This window comes from Xyrauchen texanus, chromosome 15, assembly GCF_025860055.1.
Source record: "Xyrauchen texanus isolate HMW12.3.18 chromosome 15, RBS_HiC_50CHRs, whole genome shotgun sequence".
In the NCBI taxonomy this organism is placed as follows: domain Eukaryota; kingdom Metazoa; phylum Chordata; class Actinopteri; order Cypriniformes; family Catostomidae; genus Xyrauchen; species Xyrauchen texanus.
The window spans coordinates 32,456,653-32,483,401 of record NC_068290.1 but is presented as its reverse complement, the minus strand read 5'-3'; the positions used below and the strand labels follow the sequence as shown (position 1 = coordinate 32,483,401).

Genomic DNA, 26,749 nt, shown 5'->3' with positions numbered 1-26,749 from the left:
GTATTATTAGTTAGTATATGGTATTATTAGTGCTTGCTGAAATTCCCTAACCCAAAGAACTAACTTATCTGCTATGGAGCAGAATGTCAGAATAATTTGGGGTTGGGCTCCTTAAGACATAACCACCTAGCAACCACACAGAACATCTAACAACAACCTAACAAGCACCCAGAACACCTTAAAACCACATACTGTACTGTAGCAACACACTAAAACCCACTTAGAACACCTAGGCAAGCAACTAACTAACAACCTACCCAACTTGCCCAGGCAACCATCCCAAACTCACATTTAAACCAGAATATGCAAAAATCTAGTTCATCTATAATTTATCATTTTGTTGAAATGTTAATGCACAATAATAACAGGGACATTTTGATTTGTTAATTTTGTTTCATGTTGCTGTTAATCATTTCTTAAACATTTATCTGTGGATGGATGTGAGTTGTAAAGCAATATTAGGGTGAGAGTCTACAAAATTTAATATAGTATTGTATCCGTCTCAGCATCCTTGTTAGTCAGTTATTGGTGAGTAATGTGGAAAATGTCCCCGCTCTGCTTTGGATGCAGTAGTTTAGCTCAGATATCAATGAACAGTTGTCTCCAGTTTGAAAGCTTCTGAATGTCAGTGAGCAAGGCAGAGATGTTTGCCAAAGCTGTGACTGATGGAGACAAAGGCACCCCAGGGACTCATGATAGCAGATTTCTTTGAAAACTAAATCACAATCTGCTCCACTTCTGTAAATCACATAGGATCTATTCCTACAAAAGTTTAAATTACATTATAAACAATAAATCGTTTAGGTTGTAGTGAAAGGCTAAAACTCTTGGTCTATTGACATTGGTTGGTAAAGAATTAGGGAAAAGCAATCGATAGTAATAGATTAATTGTGTACTCGTTCAGCTTTAAAGATTTGACTAGTAAAAACAAAAGCAGTCAAAATGAACGCATTAATGCATGTGATTACTTTTAAAAGATTTAACACAATAATTTTTCTTAATTGCGATTAACGCATTTACCATTAATACAGCATAAGCCATCATAAACACTGGTTGAAGGAGCCAAACCTTTGTAATGTCTTGATGTGTCTGCCCGGACTAATTTCAATGATGCACACACAACAGCAGTGTCAGTGACAAAATGATGGAGAAAGGAGCTCGATACTATTTGTTGTACAAAACAAGCCCAGTTGGAACTTTTGACAGAAATCAAGTATTTTTCAGCATAAGTAAGGTGCATTTTAATGACCACAGAAGCAAGTCTTAACTATCACCAAAACACAGAATGAGACGTTTTTGTCTGCAAGCATTTTCATATCTAGTTCAAAGCGGCGCAGACACCTTGGTGCAAATCATAAATGCGGCTTCACAATCACTGTAAAAACATGGATAGCTACAGTCTACAGGCAGAGTAATGTTGTGGAGAATGAGAGTTAAAGAGATTTGATGCCTATTGCAATGAATATGCCACCTATGTGGGGACTAGTTCTTTCAATTTGTCAAACTCCCACTTACACTTTGGGAAATGTTTAATGTTACTTAATCGGTGCTATTTTAGTGCATTTCTATCTTTATACTGTGGAAGACTTTGCTTGGAAATGTTAATGAAGCATTATATAGCTACATATTTATTTTTTTCTTCCCCAAGCAGGAAATAAATTTATTTTGAAAGGAAAATAAGTATATTTAGTCAAATTTAAGCACTTTTAAAATCTGCAAATAATTACGATGAACTACCAAAAAATTATGCGATTAATCGTGATAAAATCAACTGACAGCAATAGTAATAGTAAAAACATACTTGAATATTGCAATTTGATTTTCATTTGTGCCTTTGCCTGCTTGGGCAACATAAAAATGCATATCTTACTTAAAGCTTGCCGTTAGGTTTCCCATGAAAAACATTCTGCCATTAAGTGATTGTATCACTTCAGAAGACTTGGAAAGTAAGTTTTCACGTGTGAGTGCAAATGTTTTATTTTTTGTTTTGTTGTTGCATTTTTAAATGCTATTTTGTTTTGTTAAAAGAAAAAAGGTTAAAAATGTGAAGTTTGAACTTAAATTCTTAATTTCGAGTAACCGATTACTTGTTTTATGTGTTATAATACTTGACTGCAAAATTATTAGAAATGCCCATTCCTAGAAATAATGCACATAATGCATAATCTGAACTTCAATCACCCAAATATGAATTGCATGCCAGTATTTAATGGACTGAATACACGATGCATGAGTGTAACACATCCATGATGCATGAGTGTAACAGCTACTCCAGTAGTAAAACAACAATATTTCACATATTTTAACTGTATGAAAATTCTAATGACAAGAATCAAAATATTTAGTTAATTTTTATAATATGTTTTATATTCTTGATAAAAAAAGACACTGATCACCACTAAGAGCAAGAGTCTAAGAACATTAAACATACTGCGGTCACCGAACGCTACATTTTATATATTCAAACCAAAATGCACACTCAAAACAAGCTAAGAATGTAAGTCAATAGCTTGTTTTATTTGTAATGATTTCCTCACAGATACTCTGTACAGCTACACTGCAGAGGTTTTTCTGTAATGATAAACATGCTGGATCCAATGTACGCTAATCCTGCACATTGTTTCAATGGCTTTACAATGAAAGGCAGGAACTTTAGCACTTATTGCACAAAGCACCAAAGTCCAACGAAGATGAACAAGAATCAAGAGATAAAGACTGCAAAATATTTTGATATAATATTGTATAACCAGGTCTCTGCCAATTCCCACCACTATAAAGAACCCATTTACTTCAATTCCTTGGAATGGCTCTATTCTTCCCACAAGTAATACCACACGGGTTACCTTAATTTTTGCATTCCAGACGGCATTAAAATACACAGGCATTTTCCAGCCCAGCTGGTGAAGATAGCACGACTAAACCATACAGGTTAAATGAACTCAACAAACCCTGCTAGATAAAAATACAGTAATTATTAAAGACTCGCTCACTGCATTGTAAAACACTTCCAAAATTGGCTCTCTCTGAGTTGAAGTTACAGTTCAGGGCATTAGGATTGTGTGGCCTGTTGTAGCGGCTGAGAAAGCCTGAGGACAAGTGAACACAAGTGGTAAATCTTAAAGACTCTTGGCATGGATCTCAACCGTTTTAAAATACAAAAACCTTGAATATCAGGCTCATTTATCTTCACTTCATTGCAGCAATCGCATAATGCACTTACGCAATAACACTGACAAAAAACAAAATGATCACAAGGCTATAGAGACACTCGTTCTGTTCCAAAACCTAGTGAGCTGTTTTAATGCCAGCTAACGTCTAGGGCAGCATCCTAACTGAAATGAAGCCTCATAAGTGATTGCTTTGAAACGCTCTACTTAGGCAGCAGTATAAATCTTATTTCAAAGCAAGCTGTGCTCCTCCTGCGAGGCACACAAGAGACATTTACAGATACATTTTGTAATCAATATGTTCCAGTATTGAATGAAATGTACCTATCATTTCGACTTGTATAACATCTTGGATTTTTGTTTAACTGAGCTTGCCACAATGTATTCTAGGATCGCCTTCTTTGTGAAGGGCATATGTGATGAAATGTTTTTTTAGTAGCAGCCTTCACATTGGGAGCATATCTATGATGCTTTTAAAATGCTTTAAAATAGCAAAGTAGTTCTGTGAACTGTGTTTACATGAAAATGAATATCAAATTCCCATCAGCAAGCCTGGAGAAATGTTCTACACTTAGTCCTGCAGTGAGATTACAGCACTGACTGAAATACTGACTGAAAGACTGGAATGATTCATCTGTGATTTTTCACAACAGTACCTCAGTGACAATAGACAAGCTTTCAAAGCACTCTCTCCTGCAGGGTGCTGCCTAAAACAAACTGTGAACATGTGCAGAAGTGTGACTCAAAGTCATGTTGCATTTGAGCATAAACTGTGCTAGATGCCAGCCTCTCTTGAGTGTGACTGCTGCTTGAGAGAGAGCGTAGTGTGATGCAGAGACTGTGAATCACAGTTCTGCTATAATGGGATAACAAAGCACACTGATTATTTGTGAAGTCACATTTCTCTCCAATGTTCATAACAGCTAAATAAATAAATGACTGCTGATGTACATCGAAGGGTAGCTACACCACAAATACAGACAAATACAGAATTGATCAAATAGGTTAGTAAATGGATCAAAAGGAAATACTGATACTCTGAAAATAGATCCAAAATGCTAACAAAAATAAATTATATATATATATATATATATATATATATATATATATATTAAAGGTGCTATAATGTCTCAAAAAGCATCCATTTTTGATTACAGTGGAATAGAATAGAACACACTGACAGAAAAAAACAGAACAGGAAAACAACAATAAAAAAAACCCCATCAAAACAGAATAGAAATAATAGAATAAAACAGAACAAAACAGAATAGAGCATGCCAACAGAATAGAACTGGTGGATAAAACAACAAAAGGAATAAAAACAGAAGAGAACACAACAACAGAATGGACTAAAATAGAATAGAATAGAATAGAAAATCAACAACAGAATAAAAACAATAACAACAGATTAGAATAGAACAGAATGGAAAAAACAATAACAACAACAAAAACAGAACAACATAAAAAATAAAATAAAATAAAATAAAATACACATATAAAAATAAAAAAACAAATGAAAAGAATAGAATAGAACAACACAATAGAATAGAAAAGAATAAAATAAACACAGCCACCAAATAGAACAACACAACACAAGAGAATATAATTTAATAGTATAGAATAGAATAGAAATCAAAATAAATAGAATAGAGCACACCAACAGATTACTACAAAATGGAAAAACAACACAAAAAAATAAAAAACACACAACAGAATGGAATAGAACAGAACGGAATAAACAACAACAACCAAATAGAACAGAATAGAACACAAAAAAATAAAATAAAACAGAGAAGTGATTCCCAAAGAGGGGTATGAATAAGTAAGCAGGCTCCAGGGGGTACACAAAAAGAACAGGATTTTTCTTTGTTTAACCTATAAAACATGTATGTTTTAAATTATAAAAATTTATGATAAAAAACAAAAAATAGGGCTGGGTAAAAATATAGATTTCCTGATTAATCGCGATCTTCATTTAAACAATCTCTATATCTATTTAGCGCAGGGTGATAAAACAATATCAATATTTTTCATGCTAAAAAAAATCCATGACATCGATGATAATAAGCTTTTGAGTAATTTTCGATATTTAGCGTGGGTTCTACATCTAGACACGCGTGTTGCTAAAAACGCTAGCAGTTTGGCTTTCTTATCGTATGTTTCCACTGACGCGTAGTGAGCGAATGTGAGCGCTTTCAATTCCTTTCTAGGGATGCCGAGCGTCAAGCTCGCGAGGTGGATTGTAAAATTGACAGCAGCGCGGGGCAAGCGGTTCCCTAGTGTTTGGAGTGGCATTGTGTGAATTTCTTACGCGGCAGTGGAAATACAGCCTCAGACTGTATGAAGTTGCTATTGCCCCCGCTACGCAGGTCACCGCGTTCCGGATCCGGACCCCAGATTGATTTCATCTTAACTGCAAGGCATCATGACGACGAAGACGCCCTCTCATCGTCTCTAGTGAGCAGCGCGACAAAACATCTGTTCCGGTTACATCATATCTGATCTTTCTGCGCTGTATTCTTGAATATTTTTCTCTAGCACTGAAACACGCTTCACTGATGCCCTGTCCCGGTCCGCACCCGCTTCCTCTTTTCCCCACATTTGAGTAAACATGAGGTGCGTCTTTCCAGAGCGCCTTTAGACCATAACGTTTTTTCTTTCTAAATTTAGTTTTATTAATCTGCATGTTCCAAGCCTTTAATAATAAACAAATAGATTTCTGTTCTAATTTGTGAAATTATTCAGATTTCATCATCTCTGACAAGGTAGCCTAGTCTTTCTCACTTTAATGAAAATAGAAAAATGGTCCATTCAGACTTTTACATTTTCAAAAGTTTCATACAGTATCATTCCTCAGTCACAGGGGCTTCTATGCCCCCATACTTGGATATCTGTATGTAAAGAAATATGAAAATAATTTTAATTCATTATGATTCAAAATGAACAGATCATCTTATAACATTCATATCCAACTGCACTCAATTGATAAACTCTATAAAATATTGTAATATTTTCATAGAAGATCCCTTAGACACCACTGCATTGGCTGTGTCTGGGCCCACAATGCAGTTTTGTAAAGACTATTTAGAATGTTTAGGATTTAGTTTTCTCTTCTTTTTTGGAAATTCAAAAAAATGTGCAATGTGCAAATGTGATTGAATATCGTGATAAATATTGATATCGAATGATATGAAAAAGAATATTGTGATAATATTTTTTGCCATATCACCCAGCCTTACAATCCCAAGGTTACGAGTTACCATAACCTTTCTCACTCTAGAGACTGTTGTGTGTGAAAATCCCAGGAGATCAGCAGTTACAGAAATACTCAAACCAGCCCATCTGGAACCAACAATCATGCCATGCTCCAAATCACTGAGATCACATTTTTTCCCTATCCTGATGGTTGATGTGAAAATTAACTGAAGCTCCTGGCCCATATTTATGAGAGAGAGAGAGAGAGAGAGATAGGTGGCCAGACACATCTGGTCTTTCAGCATTTCAGACATGGTTAGAAAGTCATGCAAGTGCCCAGAGTCTTCAGTTAAACAGCCCTGATATAGCTTGTTAACATAAACACGAACATATATATACACACACACACACACACACACACACATCTCATTCATACACTCATTGAGACCAATTTTTTGGTCACTGACATCTAGACAACTGCAGTCAAATCAGATTAAATGAAAACTATATTTGGTCTTTACATAACCAGTACAAAGCCATGCTGCAGATATAGCCAAATGATGAGGGTTTGTCCTATCATAAAGTAACAGTGTCTTTAAGCAGCTGAATTTTATTTGTAACAAGGTTCCCAATCATTTCAATCTGATTTTAACACTCTAAATAGCACAATGCTGTTATTGAAGGACGGGGCAGTTGAAAACAATGTTGGAGTTGACAGCAAACCCGCAACTCGAGAGTAAGTGCATCAGTATATCAAGCATCTCATTTCACATGCAAAGAAAGCATTTTAAGGCTGGATTACACTACACGATGCAGATTTTGACCCCAATTTTGAGGCAGAGTTGGTGCTAGTCGGCTCCAGTCTGCAGACTTTGGAAAAGTCTGAGGCCGAAAAAACCACATAGTGTATGATGGGTAGGCTTGATTTCATATGATCTAGATGATTTATTTCAAACATGTTTGATATTTTTGAGCCAACTTTCCAAAACTTTTACGAGTAAATCTCATAGTCAAATCTGAAATCAGACAATAGAATAGATATGTTCAGATTTTAAAAGTTGTGTTATTTAATCCATTATTTATTTCTAACACTGTGTATTGTAGGCCAGGGTAGCTCAGTGAGTACTGACGCTGACTACCACCCCTGGAGTCGCGAGTATGAATCCAGGGCAAGCTGAGCGACTCCAGCCAGATCTCCTAAGCAACTAAATTGGACCGATTTCTAGGTAGGGTAGAGTCACATGGGGTAACCTCCTCGTGGTCACTATAATGTGGTTCTTGCTCTCGGTAGGGCGCATGGTGAGTTGTGTGTGGATGCCGCAGTGAAGCCTCCACACGCACTATGTCTCCGAGGTAACGTGTTCAACAAGCCACGTGATAAGATGCGTGGATTGACGGTCTCAGACTAGGAGGCAACTGAGATTCGTCGTGTATTAACCAGGCAAGACTCAAAGCAACAGGACATTTTGGGAGTGGTTTAGTTTCTATTTTTGTGGTGTCGAACTGGGTACCTCCACCCACTATAAAATCTCATTGGTACAAAATCACACTCCACATTACAGCACATTAAACATTAAAAATGTGTGGCTCCACGTGTTTTAAATGAGATTTCTTAACTTAAAATTACTATGTAATCTCAACACAAAAACTTTGTGTAGATAAAACCTAGTTGATTTGGGTATACTCAACAAAATTAGACATGTTAATGCAACTCAAATAAATCCATTATGTATTCATTATGTCCCAACTAGTGAAATTGAATGTTAGCATGCAAAATACATGCTGGTTGAAAGCACTACAGAGTGTAGTTTAGAAACTATGCAACTGTATGGTAAGCACAATATTTTCTCACAGAAGCAATCAATCAATTTCATAAGACATCTACCTGTCCTCATCATTAGCTCAAGCTCCAGTCTTCACATTATAATAACCCCCAAAACTCCCAAATAACAGAAGCTCTTCTATATCTCAACATAGTAAACATACTCATCTTGCACAAAAACATATTAAATAACACAAAAATATACATTTACTCTCCCTTTACCCTCCCAGTATGGAAATACTGTAATTTCCTATTTATAATGCTGTAATTGCTTTAGTTAATTTTAAGTAGTTAAATTGAGCAAGCACCAAAAATCTAAGGTAGTTCTGCATTTCCTGTGGACAGACAAATTAAAGAAGGGTCTCTAAAATGCAGAATGTGCTTTAGGTTACATGCATCTGGATATATGGCCATTAAAACACTCAACATTTGATGAATTACTGCAGCCAAGATCAACACAAACACCGTATGAATTAAATTCAGTGTACCACCTGCTTTCTGTGGGTGTAATAAGTACAAGTTTATTTGGCTAAGGAAAACAGCACACAATTTTGTGAATAAAGTGCAATATATAACAAGCCTAGTTTACACAGAAATGAATTAGCATTGAAAAGAATCACAATGGCTTATATACAGCACAGCGCTTTTCAGCACATTTAATGCCTAGATAAACTGTATTGTGGGTGGCTAGTGAATACGTTTTTGTGCTGAAATTCAGCTCGCAAAAGTAGGGCAACTGTTTAGTGAATTTGCCCCTTAGAGTGAAACTAAACTAATAGAAAATTCTTCTCTCTCTCTCTCTCTCTCTCTGAGGTCACAGTCAGCCTCCCTTCTATCAAGCTTTCTGATTCAGTTCTTCCTGATCCTTCAACGTCTTCTGTCACCGTGGCTACACTGTTGCCTAGTTACTGCCCTCTGAGGCATGTCATCGTGTAATTACCTGAGTATCGAATGGCCCAAAAATAGGCAGCAGTCACGGCTCTGAGAAATACCAGCAAAGACACACACATATGTGCAATCACAAACCTCTCTGATTCATTCTGCTATTATCCCATGACAGTGCACACAAAGGCAAAGTAAAGCAAAGATAACAAAGCGTTGAGGCACTTGCATTAACCATCATCCAAAGATGACCTTTGAAATCATAGAGATTATTTTTGAATTAGTTTTTTGGATCGTATGCTTACTTATGCAACAAAAACATCAAATTCATATTTCTCTCTATTTTAAGGAATAGTACACCCAAAATAATGTTGTTATGTGGACCACCAAAGGAGGCAGAATGTTAGAGACTGATAGCCTCAGTCACCATTCTCTTTCATTGTATAGTATGAAAAAGTGAAAGTGAATGTTGACTGAGACCAGGGCTGGACTGGTAATCTGGCATACCGGGCATTTTCCCGGTGGGCCGAAGCACTTTGGGGCTGATTAGGGGAGGACTAGCTGACGGGAGAACCGAGGGGTCCAGTGGGTCGGCCGCGAAACAGGCCGAATGGGCCGCGATAAGCTAAAATGAGCCGCCGCTGGTATGCTGAACGGACCACAAAACAGCGCCGCGATATCTAGAAAAGGACAGCAATATCTAGAGACCAGAACATCATAGAGACTTGGGGGTGGCTCTTTAGACTTGGGCTTAGAAACCGCAAAGAACACCCTCCCAGCCACTTAGCAACACATTGCAACCACCCTAAACCCCTAGAATAATCTTCCAAAAAATCTTTAAACTGACATTTGTTTTAATCAGATATTATCAACATCCTGCCATATGCTGCAATAATGTAAAGTATTTAATTGTTTGTCCTGACCTCTGCTGTTACACATCACATTGTCATGGATAAGTCAAATGGCACTCATTCTGAGAAATGTCATTACTAAAGTAATGTGTGCATGCTATGCAAAACTTTAGACATTGTTGTCTTTGCATGTGTAATTACTTCTTATAATTAGTTCTTACAATTATGTTTTTTTTTTTTTTTGTTTTGAGATGTTTTTGTATACAAGGATAAATACATTTTTGTAACACTATAACGTTTTTTTTATTGCTTTGTTGTCATTATATGAAACAAAACAAAATCAGCCACCTTATTTACAGGTATATAATAAGAAAAATAAGAAATAAAACATTTTTGGAATACCTTTTTTGTGTGTGATTTTTCTTTCTTAGGCTGAGAGTCTCAGAATGTCATAAACTATATCTTTAAAAGATATCAAGTGTTGGTATCAACTAACTCTACAGTGACATTTTGTCAAGTTATAAGAGCTGTATTGCTGTTTCTTGCCTTTTTCTATTTATTCTGCCATCGCAATGTGAAGAACACAACAGACACAGCCATTCTGCAATCTTGTCACCCAAAATTGAACAATATCCCATGGATTATTCCACTGGAATACCCTTGGAACATCTGGTCTCTCTTCTCAAATTCCACTCACTCGCATTTCTCTCCTGTTTTCTAATCACTATGTGTCTTGTGCAAAGTTTATATATTTATGGAATGTGCGACATTCACGTGAAACCAGACTTCTCTCATGCGTTTCAGATGAGAAGCATATTCAGCAATTGCAAAGTGCGACCTCAAAATTAATATTATTACATTTGCTTTCAGCGACCCAAAATTTTGTTTTGGTAGCCACCAAAATATTTTCAATGAAGGAGATTCCTGACTGTCAAAGTGATGCAAAGCATTTTATTTATTCATCAATGTTTTAAAAAGTCACTAGATGGTGAACTTTCAGTTACTACAGCCACGGTTCTAATATGCATGTAGCATTTTCTATTTCGTGCAGGTAACTTTGAATGGATCTCTTACCATTTACAGTGGAGACGCATTTGACTGCAAGGTGTAAATGTAATCCAGATACTACCCAAATATACCGTAAGACACATGTTAAGGAAAGGTGTAAAATGGGGCCATGTCTTGAAGCTCAAGATAACTGCTCATTTTCAGGGACTCAAGAGTACTTCATCCACAAATAATTTGTAATTTTCTTTGCTGAGCAAAACTAGAAGAATATCTATTTGCTATAGAAATTTCCATGACATTTCCTTGCCTGTAATTAACTATTTAAAAAAAGTCCCAGGTATTTCTAGGTTTTCCATGTCCATGGGAACCCTAAATATAGCTTCCGTTTTAAAAATCCACTAACAACCAGCAATTTTACTGCTTTCTGTGTGCCAACGTTTATATTCACCCTCCACTGCCCCAGGGCCACCTGTTTGGGACCTTGTACAAATGATCTGGGGTAAGCTCCTCACCCCTGCCAATTTACTCCTGCAGGATCTAATGGTTAGCAAGAACGCTTCATTATACGGTCACTAAATAAACATATTTCACTTTTGTTTGTTGAGTCTTTCTGGTAGAAGTAATTTTGTAGAATGCAAATACAAAACTAGACACTAACCAGAAAGACCACAGGCTCTGCTTCTTCTTGATTCCTTCATATTCCCACAACACTCCTGGTTTTCAGTTTTATTTCAAATTCTGTCATGGAACACTAATGCTGTGCACAAATAATAATAATAATAATAATAAAAAAACGGCCTAATTACAACTCCAGTGATTACTGTGAAGTTTAATTAGCAGAAACGAGACACGGCACAATGAATTCCTCCCCAGATCCCCACCAGATTCACACAGAATATCAGCAGTTCTAGTTTGTCTCTCTCCAAAACACAAATCTCTAGTGTGTTTGTGTATGAGTGTGTCTTTGGGTCAGTTATTTTGAGCGGGTCTCCTAAGGCCAGCAGAAAAGCTTAACTAAACCTCCCGTTTCCTTCTAACGCTAACACATATGGACTGGATCTACATGGTGGTGAGGTTCTGGGTTTTACTATGTTACACAAACTGACAAGGTCCAACACTCTCTGTTTCCTGCATTATCCAAACCATCAGGACTGTGGTAAAGGAAACAAGTACTACAGCCAAGGCTAGCACTCTTTCATACTCATAACCAGCAGACCAACAGCTCACTCATGCCACCTTATGGACCGAATAGTCCATTGCATAAGGGAGCCATTAGTTCAAGGGTGTGAGAAAAGAGAACATATCATTACCTCTATAGCCACCACAATGAGGATCAGCTGAGTCTCTGATTCAGGGAAGTATGCTTTGACTTGTGGGGACAAACCAATTAAGGCACAGTTGGTCACCACAGCAATAATGCTCATTGTCTCAAACGCCAGCTGAAAGAAAAGAAGTCCAAATGTTAAAGAATCTTTATTATAAACATTACCATGTAAAAGTTTGGACAGACTTGACTTCATCTTTCTTATGATCTTAAAGACCTTTTGACCCAATGTTCACTCACCATTTACTTTCACTGCATGTGAAGCTGCAATGCAAGTCAATGGTGTCTAAAGAAGTCTAATATTCTGCCTAACATCTCCTATTTTTGTTTCCCCTTTCATTCAACTTGTATGTCCCATGATTCCAAGTCATGTGGATTTGGAACAACATGACGTTAGTAAATAATGATAGAACATTTTTTGGTGAACTATCCCTTGAAATGCTTGAAATTAGTTTTGTAAACCAATATAAGATAAGATATATAAGACTATAAGATATTATGTTTGGTTGTTTTGGTCAATACACAATTTCTACACTTATATTTGTGTCATTTCATAGTTTTGATGACATTTACTCTAAATGTGGAACTTAAAACAGGAATAGTTTACAGTTCGAATAAAATAAGGATGAATAAATAAATTACCATTTTAATATTCTGATTCATTATTTCTTAAATAATAAGGAATGAGTAAGTCTTTGCAAATTTTTACTGGTACTGGATATTAATACAGTTTTATAAAGCACTTTGGTCTTTTCTGGATGTGTCAAAATATTGCCTTTATTTTACCACTGATTTTTATTAATACAGATGACAAATCCCATTATTATATTATTCAACAAAGCTTTTTTCTATATACAATTAGTGAAGTCTATCAGATTATACCATGTTTTACACAATTATACATTTCTCTATTTCTTTCTTTTTCTCTATTTTGGTTAATTTCTCTTTCTTTAAAGCACAATCAATTTTCAGCTCTTCTGGATGCGAGACTTTCACATGAGGTTTTCTCACCTGCCACACTCCGATGTCTGAGGCTGGTTCAGTGAAGGGACGCTTGAAGACGTGGCACATCTTGAAGGCGTCAGAGTAAACCTCAGTAATGTTATTCAGCACCACCAGCACAGCAGCCAGGGGGTACACACAGGAGAACAGACTCACATAGCCGAACAGCAGGAACTGCTCGAGGTAATCATCAAATGTTCCCTGATGGTCAAAGTTATTTCAGACGAATTACCAGGTTTGCCTTTAATAAACACAATGCACTTTCATTGAGCAAAGAGAGCACAATTATTCTTCAACAAATGTATGAGGTTCAATGATAAATAATAATGTCTGAAATGCTTATAGGAGAAAACTTTTAAAATGTAGTTTAAAACACGTGTACCAAGTTCTTAGAAATGTAATCGTTCCTTAAATTGAATTTTTATTTTATTTTATTTAATGACAAAAAAACATTTTTTGGAAACCAGGGCCATTTCCACCAGGGCCACCCCCCAATGAGCTTTATTTTATTTATAGTCATTTTTAAATGACTCCCTAGAAGGAATTCTCATAGGGCCCCCATATGCTCAGAAATGGCATTGGGTTTAACCATCAAGTAAAGAGTAATTAAATACTTGCACCTTAATAAATACATTATTTAATATATATCTTTATAATTGTATATATATATATATATATATATACAATTATAAAGAATTTTGGTGTCATGAATATCAGGGCGCTTTCTTAGGGTTACTCCATTTGACCTGAAAAAAATTTGCTTTTTAATAAAAAGATTAAAATATATGATAAAAAAATAAAAATAAAAATTATGACCTTGAGATACACAGTCATGAGGGTATTTCTGTATATAAGGGTATACTATTTAAAAAACATATTTTTCCATTGTTTAATAAATAAATCAATAAATTATGCAAAACTACTTATTCCTACTTTTATTTTTCCAATAATTGAATTCCCCTATCTCTGTACAGTTACACCAACTAAACAATTGTTTACTTTAAGCCCCATCAAAATTATCTAAATTAATTGTTATTAAATTGAAATTGAAAACATGCTCATCATAGAAGATGTATTTAAAATGTTTTGTACAAATTTAATTTGTGGTCTAATAATGTAATATATCAGCACAACAATATGAGTGACATGTAATTGACCCATGCCACGAATATCCTAATAGTTCACTCACAGAATATCAAAATGAGAGTAAATCATACACTGTAAGTTGTAAAACAGTTTTTTCTTGCCCTTTTGAAATTAGAGTTTGATGTTGTGGCAGGGCGGAGGGCTGGGCTGGGCTGGGTCGGGTCGTGATTATGCACACCCGGTCCCTTATCAGGCCAATTAAGCATCCGAGAGGGATAAAGGCCGATGGCAGACGGTGGCGTGACGAGAGAGAGAGATAGTTTACAGACATGTCCGTCATGTGTGTGTTTGTCTTTGGGATTAAGTAATTCATTAATTCAGTTATGATGTCACAACCATGGGCATATTAACATATGACTGCCAACGATAACATATTATCACCTATCAGGATATAGCAACTGATAAATGACAGCATTCCAAATATGCTGGAACATTTCACACGTGAAGATATAAGCCAGTCATAACAAAGTTAAATTGCCTCTTTAATGCTGCCTTTATGTGCCTTTGGAATGAACCTACTTCCTACTTCAGAAGTAGTAATTACGAGTATGTTGCAAGTGCTTTATTGTCGGAAAGAACAGGAATCCTGGACGATGCCAGATTCATTCATACATATTTCATGAGGAACGTTTATTTTGATTTATTATGAATTATTTGTACTAAATAGTTTTAATCTAAGTGTTAGAAATAGTGGAAAATGTTAATGTACAACTAAATTATTACTGTTTTGGTCCAAGAAACCTCGACTAACATTATCTGAGAACATCAGAGGAACAAAAACAATCTGTAGAGTCTGTTTAGAAAACACAGCCTTTCAATGAGCCAAGAGAAGATAATTATGCTAAAAATTTGCATATATCATAAGAGTTTACACACAAATTCTTAATCTTCCATTTATAATAGATAAGCTATCTATTCTTGGTGTTACTACCCTTTCATTGCACAACATATTCAAAGTTTGAAATATGTTGAGGATAAGTCAAGACATTCCGCAGGAAATTTACCAGATATGTGTTCATGTCAGTCTCCAGCTGAACTTGTTCCAGGAGGGGGAGCTCTTTATCACCCATCAGCCTCCTCATCCTCTTATGAACCTTCTTGTTCCTCCTCCTCTGCAGCCAGTATGGCAGGAAGGCCTCCATTACTTGGTTCAGGATTTGAGAGGTGATGAGCAGGGTGGCCAAACTCTGAGTCCACAAACACAGGCCAAATCCAAGAGTACATTACTTCCAAAGCACAAGTAAGGCTTCTTTTGAATCACTGTTTAAAGCTACATTTGATTTGTATAATAATTGTTGTGCTTGTCTAAGCAGCTGAGCTTTGATTGAAACACGTACCTGTCTCAAAAGCACCATGTCTTGCATGACGAAAGCAATATAGAAAAGAGAGGCAAAGCAGTTTACGAAGTTAAACTGGAAACAAGAGATAATATTACATCATTTTAGATTAAATGTGCACATTGAAAAAAAGCATCATTTTCATATTGCAGACAGAAATATGTTCTATGTGAACTATCCCAGCAAAGAACAAGGTAAAAATGTTATGCTAAATTATAAGACAATCTCCGAAACCCAACAAAATGTTTGGAAATCGCTCTTAAATAGCTGAACATTTAGTTAATTAACAACAATAATTATCATCACATGCCGTTAAAAAGACTATGCAAATTATGTAGACACTAAAGAAACATAGCATACCACCAAAACCTTGAGCACGAGGTGATTTTGAAATGATGACTCAAGTCTGTGGTTTTCTGAAGTACAAAAACACATGAATTTAGCACTATGATGAGATGCAGCATCTTAAATTCATTTTAAGAGTTACATAATTGTTGTGAGCCATTTATAGCACTTACAACACATTACAGCAAAATCACATACGAAAATGATTTATAGACAACTACAGAATTCCATTCTCACCCCAGTTTGTGAGAAACTCCGCTGCATAGCGATACAATAGGTTCATGATCTCGATGACAATAGCGTAGATGATACTGGGAACAAACAGCAGAATGCTGGTTGAGAAGTTTGGGTTTTCATTGTATATACTTATGGCCCAGTTCTCCATGTCAAAGTAGACCATCATCACGTAAAAGGACAAATACAGGCACAGCAGTACGAAAGGAACCGACGTCAAATATATCCTCAACTGACGCCTGTCGTGGGAACACAAACACAGTCAAAACAAGCTGAGCATGTACTCATTTTCTGTGATGCTCATGTTTCCAAATGTTTATTTAATCTAGGTATTTCTAAGGATTATCAGTCAATTTAATAAACCTGAACACATCAAATAAGTCTCCTTTATGGCATCCTGAAGGACAACAAAACAAGCAAACCAGCTTTTTATGGCAACAAAAGTAATAGAGATGTGCTTAAAGGGATAGTTAATAAAGTAATTATTATTATAGTTCACCCAAAAATAAAAATTCTCTCATAATTTACTCACACTCATGCCATCCCAGATGTGTATGACTTACTTTCTTCTGCAGAACACAAACTAAGATTTTTAGAAGCATATCTCCGCTCTGTAGGTCCTTACAATGAAAGTAAATGGTGACCCAAATTTTGAAGCTCCAAAAAGCACATAAAAGGCAGCATAAAAGTAATCCTTCTTAATAAGAAGAATCCAGTGTTTTAATCCATTCCTCCTGAAGAGATCTAATCTGTTTTGGGTGAGAACAGACCAAAATATAACTCCTTTTTCACTACAAAACCTGAATCCTTGGCAATCATGATTTCAAGCTTGATTACACTTCCTAGAGCCATCTAGCGCTCTGCTCATTTATCAAGCACTAAGAAGTGTAATCGAGCTTGAAATCATGATCGTGCCTAGAGACTGCAATGGGCAAAATACACAGTAAAATAGGAGTTATATTTTCATCTGTTCTCACAAAAATTATATTAGATCACTTCAGAAAACATGGATTAAACCACTGGTGTCATATTGATTACTTTTATGCTGCCTTTGGGTTTTTTTTGGAGCTTAAAAATTTGGGTCAGCATTCACTTGCATTGTATGGACCTACAGTGCTGAAATTTTCTTCTTAAAATGTTCATTTAGGTTCAGTTGAAGAAAGAAAGTTATACACATCTGGGATAGCATGAGAGTAAATTATGAGAGAATTAAAATTTTTGGGTGAACTATCCATGGCATATCTTTCTGGAGGAACACAAAATGAGAAATGTTGAAGAATGTACTGGCTACTCTTTTGTATATAATGGACCTAAATGGAGTCATTTCGGTTTTTAAAACAGCATTTCGAATATGCCACTCATCTGCTGTTGTCCAAACAGTCAGATAGTCCTGCCCACTACTCACACAATTGGTTGAGTAATGTTGTTGGGGCTGGTCTAAGTGGGTCGCTCAAAACAAACACAGACATTTTTATTGTGTCAAAGAGACACCGTTTACAGTTTTCGAGAAAATTCACCAATGAATGGCTTACTTGTAGTTGTCTCTACTTAAGATGGATTAGAAGAAATTATTTTAACACTGAAAACCTTATATACTTCACCTTTAAATGTGATTCTTCATGACATGAAGAATCATAATACCCTTGATCTTTTGACATATAAGAGCCCATTGTACTATAAAAACACGGTAAGTTTCAGAACTCAAAACGTCCTCCTCACTGAAAAAAAAGAGCAATTGTTGAAACGAAGATGCCATGACTCATTCTCTTCTTCCTCCACATTGTGATGTCACACTGTGGTAGACAATTGGATTTCACCGTCTCCACAACAACACCTCAATGCCTACTTTACATTTAATCACTTCCATAGCCTGCTCAGTGGTAGTAAGCAGTGAGATGGCAAGTAGAGAGAGCAGGTCAGTCAAGAGCAGAGAGCCAATCGCATACCTGTCAACACTCCCGTTTTTACCGGGTTTCTCCCGTTTTTTAGCCCTATCTCCCGGACCCCTCCCGGTTTGTTATTTCTCCCGGGAAACTCCCGTAATTTGCATGGCCCAAACTCCTTTATGAATAATCGCCGATTATTATTATTAATCGGACCAATATGTTTGTCTAATGTTGATCAGTTGCCAGATTGTATTAAATGCATTATATTCACACAATCCACACACCATTTACAATTTCAACCCATTTGTCACCTCAACCTGGCAACCTAGTATAACCCAGTTGCGCAGTCGCGGAAAGTTTAACCCAAAGCGAGCCGATAGACATGATGGCAGGTGAAGGCGGTGTCCCCACAAAGAAACTGAAGTACAATTGTAAATTTCAACAATGTTGGATCGCAACAATGTACGTGCATCTTACCCAGTCATATAGACAACCTCCACGCTTTTTGTACGGTATGTCGCATTGATTTTAATGTAGGCCACGGCGGGAAAAATGACATTAGGCAGCACATTAAAACACAGCGGCACCATCAGCGCATATGAGGCAAGTAAGGGCACACAGGCGATCTCATCCTTCATCACGAAAGGACAGACAGAGAGTTACAGAAAATCGCATGAGCATGAATAACAGCACTCTTTGCTCTCTCCTATCCTGCAAAATAAACCACACCGGTTTGGTTTCCAAATACACTCCGTCCAAGAGGGCACTGAGAGCAGCAAAATCTGCCACATACAATTACAACACTTCAAAAAAATAGTGAGCACATATTCATGTTTACAAAACATACTGTACTTATGTTTACAAAAGAGAGACAGTTATTGATGCTCAAGGAATGAACTGTAAATAAATGTGTTAAATTAGTTTGTACCACAGTGTACCCCCCCCCCAAAAAAAATCTCCCGGATTTTGAAAACCAAATGTTGACAGGTATGGCCAATCGTAACAGTGGGCATTAACAGTCAGAAGCAGCACTCTGACAGAGGGTCAGAATGTGGGCAGAAAATGATCATGCTTTACTAATATATATCACTGTTTTTTGTGGAAAAAAACGTACTAATATTAAAAGTGACATTATAATTATAAAGACCCTTAAAGGGGTCATGACATGCCTTTTTTTAATAATTATAATGTATACAAAAAAGGACAGAAATGTATCATTAAATTAGAGCATAAGACTCTATATTCTAAGAGTATATATAATAGTTTTACGTGATGAACACAAAGACTTGGATTATAGTGCACAAGCTTTAAGGATTTAATTTATGATGCCTTAATTATATATATATATATATATATATATATATATATATTTTTTTTTTTTTTTTCTTTTTTTTTTCAATAACCCCCAAATCCTCATTCACTTTTATCATACATTCTTCAACATTTCTTCTTGCGAGTTCAAAAGTTGTAGTAAATCAGGTTTGGAGAGACCTGACAGTGAGTAAATAATTACAAAATGTTCATTTTGGGGTTAACTACTCCTTTAACACAGTCTTAATGAAGCTATGCCATTTTTCTGCAAATATACAGTGTGACAACACTTTGACAACACAACATTGTACCTGGAGCTGGGGTAGACTGGTTCCTCTCGGCCCGTGACTGGATTTAACCCCAGAGCTCCATGGAATCCAGGCCTCGGTTCTTCAAACGCTTTCTTGCGGCTCAGCGTCCCCCAACTGTAAGCTAATGTAGCGCTGCATCTTTTCCACACTTCCAGGAAAACCGTAGACCATACCAGGTTGAAGACAGCAAACAGTACATACTTATCATAGTCCTCCCAGTCAAAGAGGTAGTAGGGGATACCAATAAGGGCCATGGGTACCAAGGCAAACGTGAAATACTCCAGAAACCCAAAGTAGAGTGCCAGACCCTCACCAAAGTAATGTCTGATGTCATCTATATCATGGAAACAAAGAGAACATCTTCAGTATAGAACAGTGCATCATGGTATTGCAAACAAATGTATGGTTTAGGTTCATCTCTCCTACGCTTTTAAAATTTGCATTCAAAAGAGAAGACAACAGTATTCTTAGAAATCCCCCATTTATTCAAGAAAACTGCTACAAATTATATCTATCAACCAAATATGGCAAATATCTATTTATCCTTGCTTATATAACCACAATTCTTGTGAAACTCTTAACAGCAAATGATCTCAAGAACACTGATAGAAGACCTACTGCTGGGTTTAAAGTTCATGCTGCCAGCACACACAGACAGTGACTCACCCAGTGGTTGGAGGGACAGTTTGATCTTTTTGTACCAAGAGAAAGAAAGTCTCTTAAGCTCTTCTTTGTCATGGAGAGGGAAATACTGGACTAAGACACCTTTGGACTGCAATCTCCGCACTGGAAAAGAGTTCAATCAAACATTACTTTAAAACTTGCACTTTAAAATTAAAAAAGCATTTAAAAACGTGAATAAAGCAGAACTATTGTTAACAGCAAATATATTTTGCACTGTAAAAAAAAGGTTAATTTTGACAAACATGTTTAAAATGAGAAGCACTGACATAAGATGACTATCAGGGGCCTTGAAAAAGCATTTTTATTCTATATTGGCTGGGTCGCCCCCTCATGTTGCGATCCAATGACCAGCCAAATACACTGCAAATTTAGTTTTTGTAGGTTTAAATTAATTCAACTATGGACAATGGTTCTACACAATGAAAATGTGTTTATTTGACATTTAATTAAAATGTAGGCTCTACTCAAATTCTTAAATTAATAACCTAAATGAACTGAGTTAACCTAACTTAAATTTGATCTGTTCAAATAACTCTATTGAAACTTGAAGCTAGCAACAAGCACATTAGCATATTATATATGGTATATCTTTTTGTACTGTATCACAGGTATGGTTCTGCTGAGAGTTTACAAATCACAAATCAGTCATTATACTAGTGATTACTCAGTATTTATGAGAAAAGCAATACACACTCATTTCCTATTGTAATGTATCCAACCTTGACCTAACCATTAGCTCCACTCTTCACAATTGTATCCTCCAAAAAAATGTAACATGACAGAAACTTCTCGAAATCCCAACATAACAAAACATCAAACACTAACAAGTCTCCTACTTGTTTCATTTTGCATGGAAATACATTCAAATAACACTTGAACATGTATTAAGTTGATTTCAAGTGTACCGGTTTAGTATTTTCAAGAGCTGCTTTCCTTTTTTTTCCCCTCAGTGAACTTTTCATCTTATGTCAGTATTATTGGGCATTTTCGGGTGTCATCTCAGCCAGCAAACAAACAATTACATTAAAATGACCAAAATCAATATTTATACTGTTTATCTAAACCCCAGATTTTTTGAATTAAGTAAATCATAAATGTAAACCTTTTCACAAGTAATCAAAAATGTGTCAAATCTTTTATATCAATATAAATAAGATGATTTAGTACACTTTCTGGTCCATTATGGAACTGGAACTAATAATCTAACAGTTTTGTTAATGTCACTGGTTGAAGTTGATGCTTCAAACAGTGATATCAAAATGCCAAATATTGGCAGATTAATTGTCCTGACCTATATATCCGTCGAGCACTAGTTTTCAAACATTAGATGCATAGCAATACAAATAAAAGCATATTTTTGTGCAGTTAATGTATTGATCTAATGCAGCTGGTAACAACAACACGCTTACCAACTGATTTTCCAGGGTACAGCTTTAGTTTAGGGTATCCTGGAACATGTTCTTCACTCTTAGCCCTAAGTGTGTCCAGCTCATGTTTGATAATGTATTGACACTCCGCAACACTGAGAAATCCATCACCATCTCCTAAATGCAGACATATTAAAAAACAACAGCTCAGGGAGCACCGTGCAACAGTGATATACAACAACCAGGACCACATCTGAGTTCAGCATGGTCCAATTAATTAAGAATACTATATCCTATGTCAGAAATATCTGTATATCTTTATCTGTTAAAAGCTGCTATGAGGAATTCTTATATGCAGTTGAGAATGGAAAAGAAATGGCTTTTTATATTGTGAAATGAATAGTATAGCCAGACACAAAACAGTTTTCATATTCAGTTTTCCCCGAACTTCACCTTCAAAGTCTTTGAAGCTTTCTCTGTTGGCATATGTGAATCCTCGCATTGTGCCATCTTGAAACTCCTTAAACATCCCTACCTCTTCAGAACCATTTAAAAGCCTTTGTAATGTGGAACCCACCACAAAGACATTTGGATTAGGCTTCTGACCGTCCTGAGCTGGAAACAAGAGCTGCTCAACCAACAACTCAGCTCCTGTCAAAGATATCACAGCATACATGTTAGCAAAGCCTCACTGACCTCCAAGAACGGGTTTATTTTAACAGAGCAAATTGCTAATAAATGATATCCTTACATTTGACATTAAAAAGTATCCTTTTCTGAATTACGGTAAACACTTCAAGCCAAAAAGTATAGTATGCATGCATGAAATAGTAGATAAAGGCAACATCCACACTAATCCATTTTCAGTTTCCTAACATCATCGTTTTTCAAAGTGTGCTGTAATAGTGTGTTTTCGAAAGTCTCCATTTTCAGTGAAGGAAAACGCGGTTCAAGTATGGAGGTGATGTGGACATGATATTATGAAATATACTGTATATCATCCTTTCTTAAATGTCATATAAATATACAGGCGATGTTAGCGGTCTCTAGTATAGAAATATTTTTTAATTTTTGGAAGTTTCATTGTTTGAATACAATAAAAATAGAGTGAGTTACATTCTCTATTTAACACTGTAGTGTTGGTCTTAGACCAATGTCTTTGACTTTTTAGAAGTGTGTGGCTTGCCTTTGATATTACGTTTTTCATTTCATCAGTGGCAAGTGGTGCAAGCAAGAAGTATGAAGTAACTACAAAACCTCTTACAGAAGGACTGGATTCATAAACATTGTTGGATCAGGGGTTGAGTAACACTGACAGAGGCACAAAGGACAAAGAATGGACTTCAAACGGAGACAACCTCAAAAGGCAGGTAGATATTTCACAAAATGTTCAGTTCCTGTCAACCTTTTTCCCTGGATGTAACATGCAAGGGGTCTCACCTCCATTCTCCTGTTTTTCTCTGATCCTGTTTAGTAACCACGTGATGGCCTCTGCTTTAGTGTCATGAGCCAGTTCCAGGACCACCAGAGGTGTGAACAAGAAGACATCACTGTCAGAAACCGACAAGCCTCTTTGCATTTTTCCTGATCCCTGTGTAACACAGATACGAAGAGAAGCAAAGGGGAAACAATTCATAAATAAAACATATCACTCTCTTCAAGCCTCAGATGAAAAAGCTCAAGTTCCACCAAACCTTTTACATTTTAAAGTTAAAGCCATATTTGCATCCATAACTGCTAATGAAAATGTTTTCTGTTGACTTCATTGCCACAATTTGGTAGGCTATTGCAAAATATTTATAATTAAATATTTCACTTTATAACAATATAACTAATATTGAAAAGAATAAAGAATAAGACTGAAAAGAATACCGTAAGTACTTATAATTATGCTATTTAATTCTTACGGAAGAGGATTAGGGCCAAGCAATAATAAAAAAAAATAAAGCCATCTCGAGATTAAAGTCATTATAATGCGAGATTAAACTCGTTAAATTTCGAGAAAAAAGTCGAAATACAATCTTGAGAATAAACTCATTAAATATCGAGAATAAAGTCATTATAATGCGAGATTAAACTCGTTAAATTTCGAGAAAAAGTCGAAATACAATCTTGAGAATAAACTCATTAAATATCGAGAATAAAGTCGTTGTGTTTCGAGAAAAACTCGTTAAGTTTAATCTCGCATTATAATGACTTTAATCTCGATATTTAATGAGTTTATTCTCAAGATTGTATTTCGACTTTTTTCTCGAAATTTAACGAGTTTAATCTCGCATTATAATGACTTTATTCTCGATATTTAATGAGTTTATTCTCAAGATTGTATTTCGACTTTTTTCTCGAAATTTAACGAGTTTAATCTCGCATTATAATGACTTTAATCTCGAGATGGTTTTATTTTTTTATTATTGCTTGGCCCTAATCCTCTTCCGTAAATTCTGTATACCTACTAGGAATACATTTATATTTTATATGAAATCCAATGCACTGAAAAAAAAAAAACTGTTGAGCAAAATAACTAACTGTGCTCAGTTAGTTCCCATTAATAACTGTGCTCAGTAGCATTGCTTTGTTTGGTCAATGTAAATTTGTTTGTTCTCTAAATGCAAACATTCTTGTTGAGAGAACTACTAATTTCTTGTTCAGCCAACTATCAATTCACAACACGAGAACTTTCAATTTGTCACCATTTCAATTACTTTTACATGAAGTTAACTGCAATCATTGCCTCTAAAAAAAGCTATGTTTTACGCAAGGCAAGGTTCGGTTGATTGACATCGTCACACAACAGATCTCAACCCTTAAATCAAAAACATCAATAACGTGACAATCAAGAAACCTCATTAAAGTAAAAGATGAGCTCCTAATATCACCACAAAACAACTGACTAACAGTGGCAGTAAAAAAAACAATAACAGCATAAATGAAGTCATCAAACAGCAAAAAAATAGGTGCCTGGGTAGCTCAGCGAGTATTGACGCTGACTACCACCCCTGGAGTCCTGAGACCAAATCCAGGGTGTGCTGTGTGACTATAGTTAGATCTCCTAAGCAACCAAATTGGCCCGGAGTCACATGGGGGAGTCACATGGGGTAACATCCTAGTGGTCGTGATTAGTGGTTCTCGCTCTCAATGGGGCGGATGGTAAGTTGTGTGTGGATCGTGGAGAATAGCATGAGCCTCCACATGCTGTGAGTCTCTGTGGTGTCATGCACAATGAGCCACGTGATAAGATGTGTGGATTGACTGTCTCAGAAGTGGAGGCAACTGAGACTTCTCCTCCGCCACCCGGATTGCGGCGAGTAACCGCGCCACCACGAGGACCTACTAAGTAGTGGGAAGGCTGATTAAAGCCAGTGTAGATTTAAAGAGAGATGTAGATTTTGTTTCAGTGGTGGTGTGGGGGGTGAAAGCAGCATATGTTCAATAGCTTTTTTTGTAGCCAAGACTTTAAGATGTGCGGCTATACAGAAATTCATCCATCCATCAATAACATGGAAGCCCATCCTGACTCTTCATCTTCTAGTATGTTTTATTATACATAACATAAAAAATGTGAATAAGATGCATGAATCCTGAAATATGAGCCACTGAGAAACAAACCTGAAAAGTAACATTGCATAAAAAGGTGCGGTAAGAAGGGTAATATCAAAGAGGCCCATAGTAAACATGGGGATAACTAAGCCTGTTTTACAAAAGGACAATGTAAAACAGCACAGTAATCAACTCAATAAACACAGTATGTGATATTCATTACAGTAAATAGATTTCTGTCCTGACTGTAATAAAAAGGGTTTGACAGGAGTTTGATTGACATGTCACTGGGCGGAGCTTAACATGCACTCCCAGCTAGGAAAACATACAAAAGACGATATACAATATGTGTGATATGTGATCCCAGTTTATACACTTTTACGGATAAATAACCAACAATGAACACTCTTACTGTCAATTGGCAGACACTAAATGCTTGTAAAATGGCATATATGACATATATGTATTCGTGGCCTGAAAACCCCACTGACATATAAACTGTCTACTCACAGAGTTGCAAAGTCGATCAGCTGTCCGGAAAGCGGAAGAAATGTCAGCCCTGCTGTTTAAATGCCCATATGAGGCCGACTATTTAAAAAAAAAAATGATGTATTGAATGTATAGACCTCTAATGCAAGCAAATAAGCCGGAGATCTGTAAAGTTAAGGCTTGATTTGAGATCCTCTACGTCATCAAGACGACACAGCTAGACCACACCAAAGTTATTCAAGCAAGTCAGTCCACTGGAGGCCATCTTTGGAACGCTCTCGGGAGGCTATTTCCAGTCAATTTAGTGCAGCTCTTATCCACTTGAATGGAGAAAGACCAAAATCTCAAAAACGGTTGGTCAAGATAACGTACAAGGAGCATATTTAAAATCATCAATATATGACAATTCTAGAATCAAAAATTGTGCTTCTTTAAATAATATTGCGCTGAAAAAATGCAATCTTCTCGGCTTGTATAGCTAATGCGCATGCGCGTTATCGAGATGATTGGCAGGCGATTTCTGTATCTAAAAGGTGATTGGCGCTTTTAATTGTAAGGCGGGACTTCTTTCGTACATCCGTTTACCGTTGGGCGCTCAGAGCTTCTTGAATGAGCGTTCCAATTTCTCCTATTCATTTTATTAAAAGTGGCCCATCTCTGCTAAACCAACTCTGGCTAAACCCACCCACACAACAACTGAGAAGTGCGTTAATGCAATTATCAAGTATGCTTGCACATACAAGGAATTTGTCTTGGTGACAGCAGCTTCCAGTGCACAACAATACAAAAACAGCAGCAAGACATAGATAATAATAATAATAAAAAAAAAAAAAAAAAAAAGATGAGTCATG

General features: G+C 36.2%; 1 protein-coding gene across 2 annotated transcripts in view; it reads right to left on the bottom strand.

Moving 5' to 3' along the window:
* ano10a (anoctamin 10a) overlaps positions 1–26,091 on the bottom strand; it is a 43,537-nt gene extending 17,446 nt beyond the window's left edge. For both annotated transcript variants that reach the window (XM_052143770.1, XM_052143771.1), the window contains exons 1-12: positions 25,920–26,091; positions 23,313–23,463; positions 22,326–22,523; positions 21,915–22,049; positions 20,488–20,607; positions 19,822–20,155; positions 16,317–16,552; positions 16,095–16,150; positions 15,735–15,809; positions 15,402–15,584; positions 13,261–13,452; positions 12,236–12,364 (exon numbers count right to left, since the gene is read on the bottom strand). In XM_052143770.1, coding sequence (XP_051999730.1) covers positions 12,236–12,364; positions 13,261–13,452; positions 15,402–15,584; positions 15,735–15,809; positions 16,095–16,150; positions 16,317–16,552; positions 19,822–20,155; positions 20,488–20,607; positions 21,915–22,049; positions 22,326–22,523; positions 23,313–23,451 — 1,797 coding nt within the window. In that variant the 5' untranslated portion in view covers positions 23,452–23,463; positions 25,920–26,091. The remainder of the gene's footprint in view (positions 1–12,235; positions 12,365–13,260; positions 13,453–15,401; positions 15,585–15,734; positions 15,810–16,094; positions 16,151–16,316; positions 16,553–19,821; positions 20,156–20,487; positions 20,608–21,914; positions 22,050–22,325; positions 22,524–23,312; positions 23,464–25,919) is intronic.
* Between the last annotated feature and the right edge of the window lie 658 nt (positions 26,092–26,749).